Source organism: Pyxicephalus adspersus, chromosome 8, assembly GCF_032062135.1.
Source record: "Pyxicephalus adspersus chromosome 8, UCB_Pads_2.0, whole genome shotgun sequence".
Taxonomy (NCBI): domain Eukaryota; kingdom Metazoa; phylum Chordata; class Amphibia; order Anura; family Pyxicephalidae; genus Pyxicephalus; species Pyxicephalus adspersus.
Genome location: NC_092865.1, coordinates 55,221,057 through 55,238,756, shown reverse-complemented (window position 1 = coordinate 55,238,756; position 17,700 = coordinate 55,221,057). Strand labels below are relative to the sequence as shown.

Here is a 17,700-nt window from a genome sequence, read left to right as displayed (position 1 = left end):
GCTACTTAAGCCTATTCTTAAGTCTCTTCTGTTCTGCCAGTGACCTTCTGGCTTCTTGGACTGGGCTAGTAATGCTTTAACTGTGTTTTTTTTTTTCAGATAGGGCAAACAGAACATGTTTACTTACCAGAAGAGATGGGGACGTTGTATTTGTCAGAATATCGCCTCCGCATGGGTCCCACATTGTGGATGCTGGTGGTCGTAATAACAGAAGGTCCCTGGGTTAGAGGAGTGAGTGGTGTGGTTGGGGTGGTGGGAGTATGAGGTAAACTTTGCGGGGATGGTTCTGATGCAGTCTTTGATAGGGTGACACTGGATACCAGGTTCAGCTGTAAACATAAAATAAAAAATTAAAATAAATTATTAATCTTCAACCTCTGCAAATTTTACTGTTCTCTTATTCATTATTTGTATTCATCACTTTATTCCGTAATAGCTAATTTCTTAAAATCCTAGAGACTTGCAAGTCCTGCTTGGCTGGGAGTAAAAGGGACAAGACATAGATTTTAGGTTGAATCTTACTTGCTTTGTCAAACTGTTGTCAGCCAAGCTTTCCTAATAATTTTGGTACATAAACCCACTCCTAAAACAGCAAATTCTCATATTTTTTGCCACATTGGACTAATTAACCGAAAACCAATCACTGTCCGAGTATGTATGTTTTTCATAGTTGGCTAAGAACCGAGTGATTATGGGTGGGGTGGTCGTTGGCAGAAGGAGGATTTAGACAACTCTTTTTTCTGCATGTTTATGATGCACAATTTACTATATACCAAATAACATTAAACTAATCCATGACCATCTAAAAAAAATAGTTCCTGTAGACATTTTAACTTTTAAAATTATTCCAAATCAAAGGTTTAGGGTTTGACGTAATAAAGAAAAAAATCATGCAAAATAATGCTTTGCAAAAACAAAAACCTTTAGAATATTTTTATTTCTATTATTTTTTTCCTCTTTTATTATTTGTGATAGTTTTCAGTGATGTAGGGCTTGGCTCCTTCAATGTTGCCTTGACATAAATTTTACCCTCAGTAAAGTACAGATTTTGGCAACTTACCTTCATGGCCAACATAATTAAAGGAAGTTGCACTAGAATTTCCTGAATTGGCGAGCAAAAAGCAATTGTTTATATTTTAACTTTACTACTATCTATGGCATGGTACAACACAGCTACAATTCAAACTCAAACATTCAAATTCTTTTTTTTTTCTTTCCTTTCTTATTTTTGTAAGCAACCAGAGACATTAAAATGGTAAAGCCAATTACGACCCGCTCATAGATCACTGTGACACTGTAAAATTTAAAACATGACTCCATGATGTTAGATTTGGGGCAGACTTTAAACAAACTGCCACTGTGTAAACCATATGCATACAATGCCTCTCACCCCACATGCAATTTAAATATACACTTTCATTTGTTGATTTAATGTAACGTCAGCCCGATGTTTAGCTTTAATGTGAACAGTGTAAACACGGCTTTCATAAATGGATAGCGTCTCCAGAACTTAAAACCCAGATACTATCGTGAACTGGCACAAGGCACATTCGTAGGTGAGCTTTACATTAACCAGAACACAAAGTCCTTTTTTTTTTTATCCCTTGCTGTTATTTTCTTGAGATTTATCCAGAATATATAAATCAAATGCTACATACGGGACCTTACATTCTGCAATCAGTCAGTCTTATTACAATGTCAAGCTTTTATTTCTTTTAACAATAAATTAGTTATACGTAGAGTATTTCTGCCTTTATAAAAAAACCTGCATAACTGTATTATTGCCATTAAATATAATTTGCCAGCCTTAACTGAGGAATTGTGCTAGTCGGTGCCAAAAATATGAAGTCATGTTACGAAAAGGTACAGTATATGGTATTAATCAAGAGAACCTCAGTGTTTCATTAATTGATTCCAAAGAAAAGGACCTTATCAGAGAGTTATTTTAAAATCCATCTTGTAAAGGACATAGATCTATCAGAGGGAAGGGGATGAGGGTCAGCAATTATAAATCAAAATCTAAAATATAGATAAGAGCTTATTTTCCCTAAATACTTAAGGAAAATAAAATAACATGCTTTAAAAGGAATTTTTATCCCCACAAACATCGAGCGGCAACTGCATCCTACCTATACCGTGACCTTTTAGGTTTATCAATATACTGTAACTCCACTCACATTACCAAGCGGTTCCCTGTATCATTCGAGCTGTGATTTAATGATAATCCCCAGTGAACAGGCAAGTAATGCAGCCTTTTAACAGTTTATTATACAAACGTCTATGTTACTCCTTAATAAATGGGATACAGATGTTCGTTTTTTCTTTTTTTTTCTTAACCAGCTGAACAAAAAGGCACGTGCAGTTGGTGCAATTTTCATCTGGCTCTCACACATTTCACCCACTGTTACAGTCTAAAGCTTTTATAATTCTGTACTGTTGTCTAAGATGGTCAACCACCAGGGGAATATCTGGAAAGCAAGGCCAGTTTAGACTTTTTAAAAATAATACTATTTGTGGGCTCCCACTGATTTCTGAGGTCAAGAAGTACGCACTTGATTTTGATACTATATGAATGATTGGTCTTTAAACATGTCTACCTTTGTTTATTTTAGTTTACAGGAGGTTATATGGACACTTTGGGGCTGATTTAATAAAGCTCCCCAATACTGGAGAAGATAGACTATCATTGGTGAACCTAAGTGATCCAGCAAACCTGGAATATATTTCTTAAAATCGTTTCCTAATATTTGGCAAATGTTTACAGTCGATTACAGGTTTGCTGGATCACCCTGGTAAGCAGCAATAAATTACATTCAAGTCATCATTGACTGTCCTTCCTATGAAATGCTGGCATCTGGCCCACACTGGGGGCACTACGGTCTGGCACCTATTTATTTGTGTAGGTCTGTAATTACCATATATCACAGACCGGTCTTCAACTATTCTTACAAGCAAGCTTCAGTACGCCCCAATAGTGCCAAAGCTTGTACATTCTTACTAGCCAGTGAAGGCTGAACATCATGGTGAAGAGTAAATATACGTATTCGTGGTACCAGGTTCCCATTACTACCTGGATGGGTTGGAACTTTGACTGGCATAACACCCTGGTTTTGGTGATAACTGGAGATTGGGGGGGGGGGGGGGGGGGGGGGGGGTGCTACTCAGTTGTGCAGCTACCTCCTCTATACCTCCAGATACAATGAAAATCTTTAGATAAAGGCTCGGTACTTTCTTCATTCTTCAGTCATTGACCCAGAACAAGTATGCAGCTAGAATGGGGCTAACTTTCCATCTCCGTGATACAAGTTATTGAAGCCTTTGGATTATTCTACCATCTAGGTAAGCAGCATTGTTAGAAAGAAAACCCTGAATTGTCTGCTTACATATTTTGTCATTTGAAATTTTCTTTTAGGGGAAGAAGAAACGGACTAAAAAAAAGAAAATGGGGTGTTAGCATTTGTAAAGAGACCTAAACAAAAGGCTGAACAGCTTTGACAAATGACAGAAATTCACGCCCATCGCTAGGTCACCACTATCACAAGACTGCAGCCAATCTTGGCTAATTACCAACTGAAATTGTATTGTAAGGACTCTAATTAGGAGACGCTTAGGTAGGGCATGTGTTGATTAAACAGCACGTACGAATGACCCTAAACGTCAGCAAATGGCAGCGCAGGGTGTAGCCGAAATATTTTGCTGAAACAGTAATCTAATTTTTAAGATGGGAGGCAACAATATTTTTAATAATAGCTATGAGGTAAACTAATTAAAAGACAGATCCTGGAGGAAAAGACTGGGGCTTGCTGCAGCTGAGCCTGTTCCAAAACAAAGTGCCAAATCTCAACAGTGGAGCAGCAGCGGAGTGGAAAAATGTCTGCCTGACCCCTGCTCCTGCTAGTAATGTGCAGGAAAACTAATGACACATATACATATTCCCACAAAATTGTTCTAATTGCTAATTTGCCAAAGGAGCCCAGTTTCCAAATTAAACATGACTTCAATCTGTGAGGAAAGAGAGAACAAAAAAAGGAGCTGCAAGCGTCGGGTATTTCATCGTCTATTTGTAGGCTTAAAAGACAGTTTGATGAAATGCTGACCTTGTCAATTGCTGGTGAAGTGTTTTATTTTCTTTTTGTTTCCCCCCACACACGCTTATTCTTTCTATAGGACACTGAGACTTGTTTCATTCCATCATTGCTGGGTTACAAAACACTAAATCAATCCAGAATATCCTGAAAAGAGGACCTGTCCCCTGCACACAACAGATATTAAAATTTAGGGTTTTCTGCTGGCATTAGTTTCATTACGTCTGTTTAAAGGACATGCCACAGCAAATGTTTTGCTTTTACTATGTTCCTGTGGTGAAAACAGCTTTTATTGGTCCCTCTAACATCATCACCAAGCTTGTAAAATTTATGTAGGGACAGCTGCTGGGAGGTCGGGTTCTACAGACACAGGAACCATCCAAGAATTACATCTTTCAAGGTTTCATCTTTCCAGGTTTGCTTCATCACACAGGTTCTCCTATATTAGTCTATCTTCTCCAGTCTTGGAGATTTTAAATAAATCAGCCCTAATGTCATCCAAAACGGAAGGCTAAAAACATAAAGCAGTTCTTGCAGATCAACAGCTAGTTTACTGTATGTGCTTCACTTTAAAGGATAAAGCTCAGGGAAATGTGAATGCATTGGGGGAATATACTAAATATGTTTTTGTAAATATTTCCTGAGCATATACTTTGTGTAGCAGAGAGGCACCTGATCCTATTGACACCTTGGGAAATCATAATTCTCCCACACTTTCTGTTCACATTTTTATTTGAGGAATATGAAACAAGAATTGAGCAAGAATTGAGCAATAACGAGTCAATATGGTAAATTTCTTTCAATTTTTTTTTTTTGCCTAGAATGTCTCATCAGTCATGAGTCATCAGTAATTTTCATAAACAGGCAGTGATGTAAACCCCTAATCAAAATGGATTTCCATTAACTGCTGCTTAGTAGACATAATTGTATCTTTTTTGTTTTTTTTTTAAATGTATTAAACGGGAATACTAGCCAGAGACCAGGAGTATGTTTTTATATCTTGACTTAGAGACGGGACTTAACCCTTCTCGGATAGAGTAACATCTGAACACGTGGCCCTATCTACAAAATTTGCCGTCTTGGTGTGGTACTGTATGCTTCAGGGCACATAGATTTGCTATTAGCCGCGCCAGTCTACTTAGGGTAGGAATTGATGATTTAATTGCTCCGAAATTCTGGGCTTTAATCAATGAGGATTGGAGTCTGCTATAAGGAGTGATAAGCCAGGAAATGACTGTTTTAAAGGAAATTCTCTGCTGTCATATCAGGCCACAGTGGAAGCTTTCAGAAGAGATTGTGTATTTGTATTTACTAATTTTAAAGCTTAACGTTTGTACTTGCTTGTTATAGTCTGGGTCTGAGCACTTCTGGCCTACAAAGTAATGGTGATGTATTACAATAGGCTCTGGCCACACCTGCACCAAACTGATAAACCTAAAACAGATTTTGTAAACCAGTTTTGACTTTCTTTTGAGTTTTTGAATCAGAAAGGCACAGACAGTTAACTCTTACACTGAAGGAAGCCATCAGTGGTAGCTGCAATTTTCACATGACAGGTGTATTCTAACCTTGCCCCTGACCTCCAAAAACTCTTCCCAGTTTGCATTAGAATTAACATTCATGTAAAACCTGCAATTTCTAAAAAATCAACACAGCTGGGACTTCTGCAAACTTTATAGAGTGACATATATTAATCTGTTTGTTCTCCATCACCTTCACCACAAAAGTTTCGCTCCTATCACCGTGCAAAGGCAAATGTCTACCATACACTAAAAACCACTGAAAAATCCCAGATAAACTAACAAAATATTTGTATACACTTAACATCAACATAGAATGATATCATGTTTTGTTTTGATGTCCTTTGCTCCAATCCTAAAACTATAACAGAAGGGCAAAGGAAGTTTGCCATAAAACAGCTGTTCTCTTTACTTTTTACCCTCATGAAACTCAAAAATGTAGAATTTTCCCTCACATTTTGTCTAGAGTAACCCTACTCTACTCTGCCAGCTCTACCCAAAGTTGCCCTTATACATTTCAATATCCAATATTTCTATACCAGATCATGAATACAGGTCTTTCTTAGGCCTTTCTTTAACCCCGTGGAATGTAGTCATGCTCACTTTCTGAACTCTCTCAAAAAAGAAAAAGCCAATTTAAGATAATGCAAGTTGCAATAATTATAATTGCATACATGACTATGTCATAGGGTGGAGATTGCAATAAGTGGGCCATTCTGAAAACCACCCGAACAACACAAGTACATACCCCCAGGCATGTAAAGAATGCAGTATTATGTATACATTTAAACTAAATGACTTAAATATAACAGACACCATAAGAAGCCATTACTGAAACAATACTCGACTATGCTTAATCCAAAACCATGCCGAGCCAACTATCTATGAATTTTATCATAAGCCAAGCAAACATTCCTCCTTATGTTTCCATCTTGAAATGTATGTTTCATGATTCCCAAAAATAAAGTGATTAACTGTTTATTTAATGTTACTAGAAATAAATGGAAGCATGCAATTATGTTTTCAGCTATAACCATTTCGCCAAGCAGGCAAATATTGGAGAAAAGTCTAAACACAGTATAATTCAACCGTTTTATATTATAGGCCAGCGTTGTAACACAGCTTTATGGTATGTTTAATTGCCTGAACATATTTCTATTTATCATATATATTTTGTGTTTTCCTTTTTTTTTCCTTAAATAAACTTAATTACTTTTCCCCCAGAGTGAACAGAAATACACAGGATGGAATATTTAACCATGCATTTGATTTGAAAATGTTATTTTAAATGTTTCAGGTCAAGTCTGAATCGATGTACTGTCTGCAAAAAAAAAAAAAACTTAATTACTGTTCAACCATTAGAAAAAAATTATATTGCCTTTTCATGGATGACAGCTGGGTGACGTTTGGGAATACTCAAAGTAATTATCCATACAATATACAAAATATTTTTTGACAACTTTTCTAATTAAAACATACTTGATTTTTAATGGACACCTCATGCCTACTATGATGCTAAGCCATGAACTGTGCTTGGCAATAAAAAACTAAAGGAGACAAAGTTTTCTTGCTCTTGGCTAACATGGCCTTTGGAAGGAATCCTGAATACATTAAAATGCCTTCTTCATGGGTGGGAATTTTGTTAGGAGGTGTCAGTGTTCCTAGGTCAGCTGAGCTGGCATGCATATGATGCTCTATGAATGAAAGAACTGAAATCCGATGGAAGAAAAGGGTGCACCAGGAGCCAAAATGCTGGGGAAAAATGGCTAAATGATGCTGGATGTCTTCCAACCTAAGAAATGAGATGGACTGTACTATTGTAAAAGTCTGAACTTAAGAAAGGAGTTCATCTTTAGTTTTATATACCCCGTAATTTAGGGGAGAAACAATGTCCTCCTATCTGCCTACCTTGTATTCCTCCTTTAGTGCAATATGTCAGTTACAAAGTCACAGGTTCTCTTTACTGAGAAATAAAGATCTTTTTCCTATTCTGTATAGTTACATTAGGCTTCATAATCAGCAAACATCCAACATTTTTTAATTGATTTAACCTACTCTAAACCTGAACAATATTTTGTACTTTGTCATTTGCATATGCTAATTACACAAATTAAATATGTTCAAACAACAAAAAAAGAGAATCATTTTCATAAACAATTTTTACATGGGTTTTAAGTTCATGCAAAGGAAATGGTAGAATTGTTTTATATTTAGTCTTGAGTTTCTGTGAGTAAAAGTCGATCATCGCTCTTGAGTCTATACTGTATTCACAAATATAGGCAACAGCTAGTAACACGGTTATTTTTATACTTGTAAAATTATAACATGCAGTACAAGAACTCACTGAACTGACAAGGTTTAGGAAGTGCTAGCCTGGGCTGACAAAGTGAATATTGATAGACTTGCAGCACCCTGTACTCTGCAAATACACCATATTAAACCAATCACAGTATATTAAAGTGTCCTGCAAAGGTGAGATTAGTGAAAAGATGCAAAAATTAAACCTAATGACAAATTTTCATCATACACTACAACAAACAAATATCTGTTTTTTTTTTCAGGCTCAGGGAAACCAATTTATTGGTGGTCAGTGGGAAAAAAGGCAATGGTAGCTAGAATAATACCTTTATAGGCACCTAAAACTTTGGGGTCATGCAGCTGGCTCAGCCAAGTGGTGTGGACTCCAAAACTAATGGGGTGGGTCAATCAGCCACAGTTTAAGGGACCCTGGTTGAGAATGGCTGATCTAGACACTCCATTATTTCCTTACACTGATCCATAATGTCTATGCCCTCCACTATACCCATCCACAACTCTATAACATATACATTACCACAACATAATAACTACACATGCCACTCTACACTATCACAACCTCATGTTTAGGCACAACTCTATAACACATTGCAATGCTCTTCTAAAACCCAATATATACCACACCCTTTCACAACTCAATATCCAGACACTCCAATATACTTTTCCTTAACTTCGACCATACCTTACCACAAGCCAACACCAAGACATCCGACTACATCCCACAACAACCTAAACTTTTTACACTCCACTATACTCAACCACAACTGCATAACAATCTACCCTACATCACCACAACATAATTTAGACATTCTGTTACATCCCGCCATAACCGCATAATACTTAACCACAAATCTAGACACTCTTCTATACAACAACTCAAGTGTTTCTCAGCCGGGGCCCAGTGGAACTCTGGGTTCCCCCAGAGGTTGCTAGGGGGTCCCTGAGCAATGTGTAATTTATGCCTCTCGGGCTGGTTTAACTAACACAAATGATCTTTTTGGCTATCCGTAAGGGTGACATTCTTTTCATTTGCCAAACAATGTAACAGGCATTCTTCCCACTGATCACCACATCAATGTACTGTGAGCTGTGGATATAGTAATTATAAAAGGGGTTCTCTGAAGACGTGAAAGTTATTTCAAGGGTTCCACCATGTGAAAAAAGGCAGAGAAACACTGATCTAGGCACTGATCGGTACCTTACCACAAGCCAATATCTAGACCAGGAGTGCCCAACAGGCGGACTGTGATCTACTGGTAGATTGCAAAGGCAACGCGAGCAGATTGCGGAGCCCTGCCTTTCAAAATAAACTATACTGCACACAGTAGTTATTAAGTCCAAGTTTTTATTGTTGGGAGATCATTTTGACTTGGTCAATCTAAAAGTAGCTTGCAAGCCAAAAAAGTGTGGGCATCCCTGATCTAGACACTCAGTTGCAACCTCATAACACCATACAATACTCCACTTTTTTTACAAAAACACTTTTTTTTTTCTTTTTAAGAGAAATTAAAAAGAAGACCAACTCTTAGCTGGATACGGAAAATGCAAGCTTATTTTTTTTTTTTACCCAGTACTAGAAAACACAGTGAATGTATTCTTCCCAAAACACCTTTCTACTTCACACATATTTATATGGCTTTCTCAATGCTTTAATAATTGAAATTTATCAGATGGAGTATATAAAATATATTCTATTTTTCTACCTCAAAAGATCACTTTGAGAAGAGTCGACAGCTACCAGACAATATGGTACACTCAAAAAAAAAAAAAAAAATTTGCATCAAAAGGTTTGAAGTTGATTGCTTCCAAGTGAAGACACTTTTCATATACAAATTCAGTTTTTTTTTCCTCACTCCACAAATGGCGGCACAACAGTAAATTTACATACACTAATCCAAACAATCTGTGCATGTGACAATAGCGAAACCTCACACAGGCTGCCTATTGTCGGTTTACATACCAGTGAGCTTTATGTTTGCTTGTAACAACGTTCGAGCTGTCAAAGGTTTGCTTTGGACTCTAAATAAATGGTTAGAAAAGCGCTGTGCGGAAATATTAGACTTTTCTCCAAAGAAAACCTGCTGTGTATGAATTCCAAGGCTATTAATTTTTCAGTCAAAAATATGCATGCTCGTTGCTCATAATAAAGAAGCACTGTGTGGAGCAACGAGGGAAGATAATGTTAACCTGCTTGGTGGAATTCGATCGAGGAGTTAAAAATAAATTTTATAGGAGGTCCCAGGAAACAGAACTATTATTTAATGAAAAAAAAAAATAATGAAACACGCCTAAAAGGATTGCTAAACTATAAAACAGAAGTTGCCTCATCTTAAACAACCACTGGTATATTCGCTGTAAGGATGAGATTATAGAGTTTGCAAGCAATCCAACCACAGGACATTCTTTCATGCAGTACACCCGACAAACATGTATTTTTTTGGAGACCCCCCCTCCCCCCATCCCAATAGAATAAGGCACTTAGAACAAAATCCACATTACTAATATACTGTATATTTCATTCATAATTTAATTTCTATGATAGCTGTGAATTCCCTTTTAATTGGTTGTATTAATTACCAAAGTATATTATTGGTGCCCTTTATTATTTACACAATAGATCATTAAACTTAAGAAAATCTGTTATGAACAGGGTGTCATTGATGACTATCAAAAATGCTTAATTCTGGCCTGCAGCCACAAATGAGGAGACATATGCATCTAATATACCCCAAAGTGTTGGATGCCGATGCTTCAACTGTGCAAAAAAGCAGAGAAAGGCTCCAATGGAACTGGCAAGCAATATATCTATATCTTCCTATAGTTGCCCTGTTTACACTTTGCTTAGTCTTGACAGTGTTTCTTCACATTTCAGCATTGGAAACATTTTCAGCCAATGCTGTTTTTCAGATCTCACAGCAGCTGAAACTTCTCAACCCACAAAGAAAATAAGCAAAGAAGTGTGACTTACAGGTTGAGGGCTTGCTTTGGGTTCTGTTGACTTCACATGTAAATGCGTCATCATTGCTTGGAGGCGTTCTTTGTCTTTGGAAAGCTATAAAAAAGAATGTGAAAACATTAGAAAATAAACTCATATTTGGAAAGTATACTGTTTTTTTTTTAGAGTTAAATGTATTCTGTGGATTTTAATAGGGAAACAATGAACTGATGACATTAGATCTGAACGGTATGGAGCTTACCATAATTTTGTTCATATACAAATATGTAATTGTATTATTTCCCTTCTAAGCGATCATGGTAAACTGACTTTATGTACCTGGCACAGCAGATCAGCAGTTTAAAAAATCAACAGGGAAGTAAAAAACTTCAACTTAAAAAATTAATTTGCTTTCCCTTATCAGAGTAAAGACTTTTAATCACACCTAAAATTTACTGACATTGTCCTGTGCCTACGTACTGTGATGTCTTGTCAGTCCTGCCCAGTTCTCCCTAGCTGGACTACAGAACACCTACTTCTTTTCATAGAACGCAGGTGGAGCTGATAATGTTGCAGCAAAGGCAACATCACCAGTTCATATCAGGATTTAGGTACACAAAAAAAAAAAAAAAATATATATATATATATATATATATATATATATCAAGGGATATTTTTTTGTACTGAAACAATTCCAAATTAAAAACAAGCATAGAGAAATATGCATGTATTGCTGAGATCTATTATTATATTGCCTAGACACTTTAATTTAAAGTTGTAGGCCCTCCAATTTTGACACTCATCAGTCAGGGCCACCAGTCAAATATCAAGGTGATAATCAATGCAAGATTTGCATGAGCTGACCCCTCCTATATGCATGTTGCTTGAATTTCCAGAAGCATTTCTGAACACACTGAAATTATCCTGAAAGGCACATAATTAATCTTGCTGGGGGGATAAAAACCAAGTGTGCCACATCACCTGAAACTTCAATTTAAACCCTATTAGTATCTGCCCTTAACAAGATATGTGAATGTAATCATTGCAGCAACCATTTTATTTGTATTCTTTTCTGCAGAGCTGCCTGAACGTCGGGCGCATGGAATGACTTATAATTCTCAGCCTAATGCCTGTGACACGCTGTCTCCGCTCGCTCTTGTTCAATTACATAATATCAATGCCTGCTCGAATCAGATATTCTGTTGTACCGACACTACAGGCAATATGTAAAGTTCATGTTTTGGCTGTTATAAAAAAAAAGAGCAGCTTGTAAAAGGACAACAGAAAAATGGAATTTAAAAGGAAAGCTTGGTGTTAAATCTAAGGGGGTAATTTCAGACGTCAATGGGGAATATTCTACTAAAATTAATTCACACATACAAAAACTGTATGAAAGAAATTACATTTGGAAAGTGACTTTTCACCCCCTCTTATAGCTTCACTCTTTGTTTTATGCAGCATTAAAGAAGATTAATAAATCTGTAATTTATCAAAAAAAAATGTAATGAAAAGCTTATGTGATAGTGATAGGGTAATGCCAATAAAGGTTCCTCTAGGGCAGGGGCAGTAGTGGGCAGCATATTGTTGTCATATTGTTGCCTTCCCTTACTTGCGTGGACTCATTCCTAAAGGTCAACTCCACCTAAATCCACCACGTAAGTAGTTTTGCATGGTTGCTGGCTAGTTTATTGACATTCTAACTCTATAAACCTCTCAGCAAGTAGTGTTCTGTTGCACTTCCTAGGTGTACTACCAGCTACTGATTGTATTTGAATCGATTCCACAGATGTCCCAATCTTAAATTATCTAACAGATAATAATCCAAGTGCCCAAAATGAATACATTCTCTTTTTATAGATGCCCCAGGTTCACCAGATGACAACACTGCTATATACTATAGTCTCCCATTATAGAGGTTTAGCTGGATCAAACTATAATTTTCTAGTAGGAAAGTGCTCCTAACCTCACTTCAAACATTTTCAGCCATTTATTATAAAGGAAGGGGATACAGCAATATAGCAATCTACTGCTTTAACCTTTAAACCTTTACAGGTAAAAGGCCAAAACATTATGCATCCCAGGGTGTTGCATGTTTCTACTGCTAATCAACAATTTTAGCCAAGTTTAATTTTTAAGTCTTGTGTCTTGTTTTTCAATGTGCAGCTTTGAGGTAGCCACTTAGTAAAAAAATCAACAATGTTGATGATGCTCAGACCAGCTTGCAGCCGTTGTCCTTTAAACTCACCCTTGGTAATCTAATTTTCAATATGTTTGTGTGTGTGCTTTTTTTTTATCTAAACACATGCAAAATGAGATACACACATGAACATTTGCTCATCGCTGTAAATAAAATGAAAAAAAAGAAATTCCCTCACTTGAATTGGCATTCTGATAAAATTGACCTTTTTTCCTACCATAAAATATTTGGAAATTACCATTTATAACAATAATAAAAAAAAACTACTGGAAGTACTAAAAATTTCTGTAGAAAACAATGTTTGATGTATTATTACCACTCTAAACTATCAGCTGTAAATCTTAATAAAAGTGCATAATTACTTGGTGTGTGGTTAGTTCCCATTTATATGACCACATCACCAACTTCCCCCCTGTAATTGTTTCTGCAGGACTCGATAATTTACGCTTCACACTACGATACCAGGAAATAAATTAGGCCATAGCGGGTTAATGAAGACTACAATGGGAGGGAAGGCTGAAATCAAGGGCCAGCGGAATTCATGCAGGAGCCAAAATGACACAAGACGAATTGAGAGAGGAATTAAAATGTTATGTAATTAAAAAGATATATGCTTTTTTACAGAGGGAGAGCAGCAACAGAAACTTTAAGTCTGTTTTTGCAGATATTTCTCAGTGACTATTTGAAGCTGCAAATGACTTTAAAACTCTGTAAAATTCCAAATGTAATTATCTTCTCTATTTAGCCCAGGGCCCTCTATATATCTTTGTAATGCTGCCTTGCATATAAAGCAGCTATTTCTGAGGGCATACTGTAATTTAAAATTAGCACAAGTGCACAAAAAGCAAGGGGTTAACCAGTCACTTTTGCCAAGGTGCTCTTCAGACCAAATAACAAAATATTAATTTAGGAGGAAACAATCAACTTGTCCATCATATTTTTTTTAATAATGAAATGTTAAAGTTACGATATACTGAATGTATTTGCAGTACTGAAAGCTGTAGTAGTCTTAGGAAACGGGCAATTTCGAGTCTGATGTTGATTTTTCTAACAAACCTCTTTTGTATGAACAATCTTTCCTAACCATTATTAAACAATTGTATGCAGGACTTATTTCTCCTTTCCAGAAGTACTGTTTCAATATTATCTGGTCACAAGTGTGTTTTCTGAGTAGAATGAATTTTTAGGTGATGAAAGTCATTAATGTTTAAGTTTTATGGCTTATAAAAGATCACTTGTCAGATATTCTGATTGCAAGTATGGCAAACACTCTCTTATAAATACACTTAGTCCCAGTATGATAGATGGATCGATCGATCATAAGGAGTAGCATTTATAAACCTATGAAGAACACCATTCCAAATTGCATCAAAAGAAAATCTAGGTTTAGGGTTTCCAGTGGACCCCCGTCACATGCCTAATTTAAATTTGCCCGAGTCCCAGAGGGCCCTTGTGCACATATGGTTTTCTTTGCCTTTTAAAACTGTTGATAGACAGAGAGATATGTCCTATGCAGGCACATTATAACAGCCTTAAAACGTTGTCAAGGTCTAAACAAACTAAGAACATGAAGGTGTTATCAACATGTCAATGGAGAAGGCAGAATGAGTAGGTGAACATTGGCACTTCTCTCAGGGAGGAACAATAGCCATTTGTAAGGGGTTTCTAACCTACCAATCCCATGATATAGCATCATTACATAAACCAGGTGTAATTATTATCATTATTACACAGTATTTATATAGCGCCAACATATTACGCAGCGCTGTACAAAGTCTTTAGTCATGTCATTAGCTGTCCCTTCAAGGGGCTCACAATCTAATGTCCCTACCATAGTCATAAGTCATTAACACAGTCTAAGGTCAATGTTGGGAGAAGCCAATTAACCTAACTGCATGTTTTTGGGATGTGGGAGGAAACCGGAGTACCCGGGGGAAACCCATGCAAACGTGGGGAGAACCTGCAAACTTCATGCAGATAGTGCCCTGACTGAGACTTGAACCTGGGACCAGGCGCTGCAAAGGCAATAGTGCTAACCACTGAGCCACTGTACTGCCCATAATGGGAACCAATAAGAATACCATAGCTGTGTGGATCAATACCAAAACTGACAAGCAATTTCCCAATGCAGATCCAGCTTCATGAGCATTCTACAATTCATCCATAGGGCATTTTCCTTTGTTGATGTCGCAGTAGTAGGGCAGTAATGCATAGCAATGTATGAATGCTATTCCTGCAATACTTTGCCCTGTGCACAAAGTTGGCTTCATAGAGACCTATTTAAGTGACTGGTTTAAGGTAACTGCACAAAGCCCCGACCTCAACCCTACTGAATAGCCTTAGGATGAAATGGAAAGCCGGTGCTTCAACAACAGTACTTGACCTCACAAATACAATTTTGGCTCATTTTGATAGATAGATAGATAGATAGATAGATAGATAGATAGATAGATAGAAGCCTTTTAAATAGAAAGGGGAGCTGTACTGGAAATACATTTCAATTAGAATACATGAAGCCAGTGAAATTGGTGACTCTGTTTTACCTGTAACTCTAATTGCTGTACAACTTGCATCTGAACTCGACATTGAGCCGTGCTCCTGTCATCCAATGCATGCTCGCTGTTGAGATGTCTGTAATGACAAAAGAAGAGATAATGAGGATTGGGTACCTGCCATGCCTCAGATTCATCCATGATTTAGGGTTCATTCTAAATGGTACAATGGTACATCCTGCTCATAACATTAAACCTTAAAAAAAAAAATTGCTAAATGGGAAGAAGGCAGATAGGTTAAGTACTGTGGAAAAATCACATGCCGCTTCTCAATATATGTGGGTTGTTAACTGGAGCACTGAAGAGTTGCAAGCTTATTTCATGACATATTTTCAGCCTGATTATACACTATGTGATATGGTGGACCATTGTGAGTTCCATTTGTGACAATTGTGTGTTACACGGCTTGATAATTGCCAAACCCAAGCTTGTGGTTTGGTGTACAATTTTGCAGCATGATGGAAGTTCTTTTGTAATTGGCACTGAATGTATATTTTTATTGCACAGGAACTGTATAAAGACAACTACTGTAAGCAATGCTTTAACCAAGCAGTTGATCGATAATAAGCACTTTGTGGATTAGCGGATTTTAAAGACAACTACTAAATGTGACTGTCTATAGGCATGGAAACATATCAGATATTGGATTTTGGTTATTAAAAGCATATACCTCTTCAACCTTTTACTTTTTACAATTTTAAAGTGCCTTTAAACAAAATATGGCAATTTGATAATATGACCTGGGAGAGATCTTTTTAAATGTGTGTGTGTGTGTTTATACAAAGTGAAGACAATCATGGAGCTGGTCTTTCTAAAGAAAAGCAACTGAATGGAAAAATCCAAATCACATTACCAAGCTTCATAAATTATACTGCCATCACAGTCAGCTGTCCTCAGTAGGATAGTAGTCCTTTACACATAATAGTTACCTGGCCCAGCAATATTTGAGGGGTTATGATTTTTTTTTTCCTTTATTTTGATTTTCATTTCTGGCTACAATCAGTAAGAGAACTGTAGGGGTTGCAAAGCATAAATTGTAAGACTCTGTCTAGCTTTGGAAAAATGAGACCATGCCCCTCATTCATTTCATTGCCCTCTACAGATAAAATGTAGTTGGGCTTTTCGAGCAGGCATTTTGCCTCTTTTAGCAACAGTAATCACATAAAATAAGGGACAGATCTTGTATAGGAGAAAGTTATCATTCACCTAGGGCAAACATGATGACAACATATGTTATGGTTATGCATATGGATGTTGAGGTCCAGGGATTAATCAGTGAGCAGACTGTGGAAAACAGACCTCTGCCTAGCTGCTAAAAGTTGTGTCCATGTGAATCTTTTTATAAAAAAATGATTGAATGACCAAAATGATTGAAAAAAAACAGAAACTGCTCCACCGATGTTTTAGTGTTGCATTCCTGAATGAGTAGACAAATGCCAGTCATTCTAGTTCTTAATCCAGGCATCGACATGAAAGGTGTGAATAATCCAAAATAAAAGCAAAGCAATAACTAAGAATACAATAACAAGCAAGGCAAGGAAAACAATAACACAAAGAAGTACCAAAAATGTAGACCACATTCTTTGGGAAACTGTCATCGATCAAACATCTCTTTGAACTTTATAGTTACCATCATTGTTTTTTCTGCCACCCAAAATGGTGCCAACAGACAGAACAGGTTGAATAAAACACTCATCAACCTATAAAAGTTTGTTGACCTGCCTATATTTCCCTATATTTTCACAATAACTGTTTTTTGTAAATCCTAAACAGCCCAGCCTATTCAAAACAAAGCTGCAATAATGCATAAGGACACAACTATCTCTCTGTCTGTATTCCTCTTCACTGAGACTATTTGGACAATATCGACTTTTACCTGATGAAGCCAGTAGTATCTGGTGAAAGGTGTTACAAATAAAATCTATATAGTTGCATTCCAGTCTTGTAAGAAGTTGCTTTCCTCAAGAGGGGGTAAGTACTATCTCCCTATATATTTGTAAGGAACCTGTTAAGTGTTTTTCTGGGCCGCTTTTCCATATTGTATTATTATAGACATATATTTTTTCATCATATATATTGTATAAGTATGGTTTAG

At 36.7% G+C, this 17,700-nt stretch overlaps 1 protein-coding gene across 11 annotated transcripts in view; it reads right to left on the bottom strand.

Annotated features, from left to right (window-relative positions):
* FOXP1 (forkhead box P1) overlaps window positions 1-17,700 on the bottom strand; it is a 500,704-nt gene that overhangs the window by 21,572 nt on the left and 461,432 nt on the right. For all 11 annotated transcript variants that reach the window (XM_072420741.1, XM_072420743.1, XM_072420746.1 and 8 more), the window contains 3 exons: window positions 15,597-15,684; window positions 10,890-10,973; window positions 128-329 (listed from right to left, as the gene is read on the bottom strand). In XM_072420741.1, the coding sequence (XP_072276842.1) occupies window positions 128-329; window positions 10,890-10,973; window positions 15,597-15,684 (374 nt within the window). The remainder of the gene's footprint in view (window positions 1-127; window positions 330-10,889; window positions 10,974-15,596; window positions 15,685-17,700) is intronic.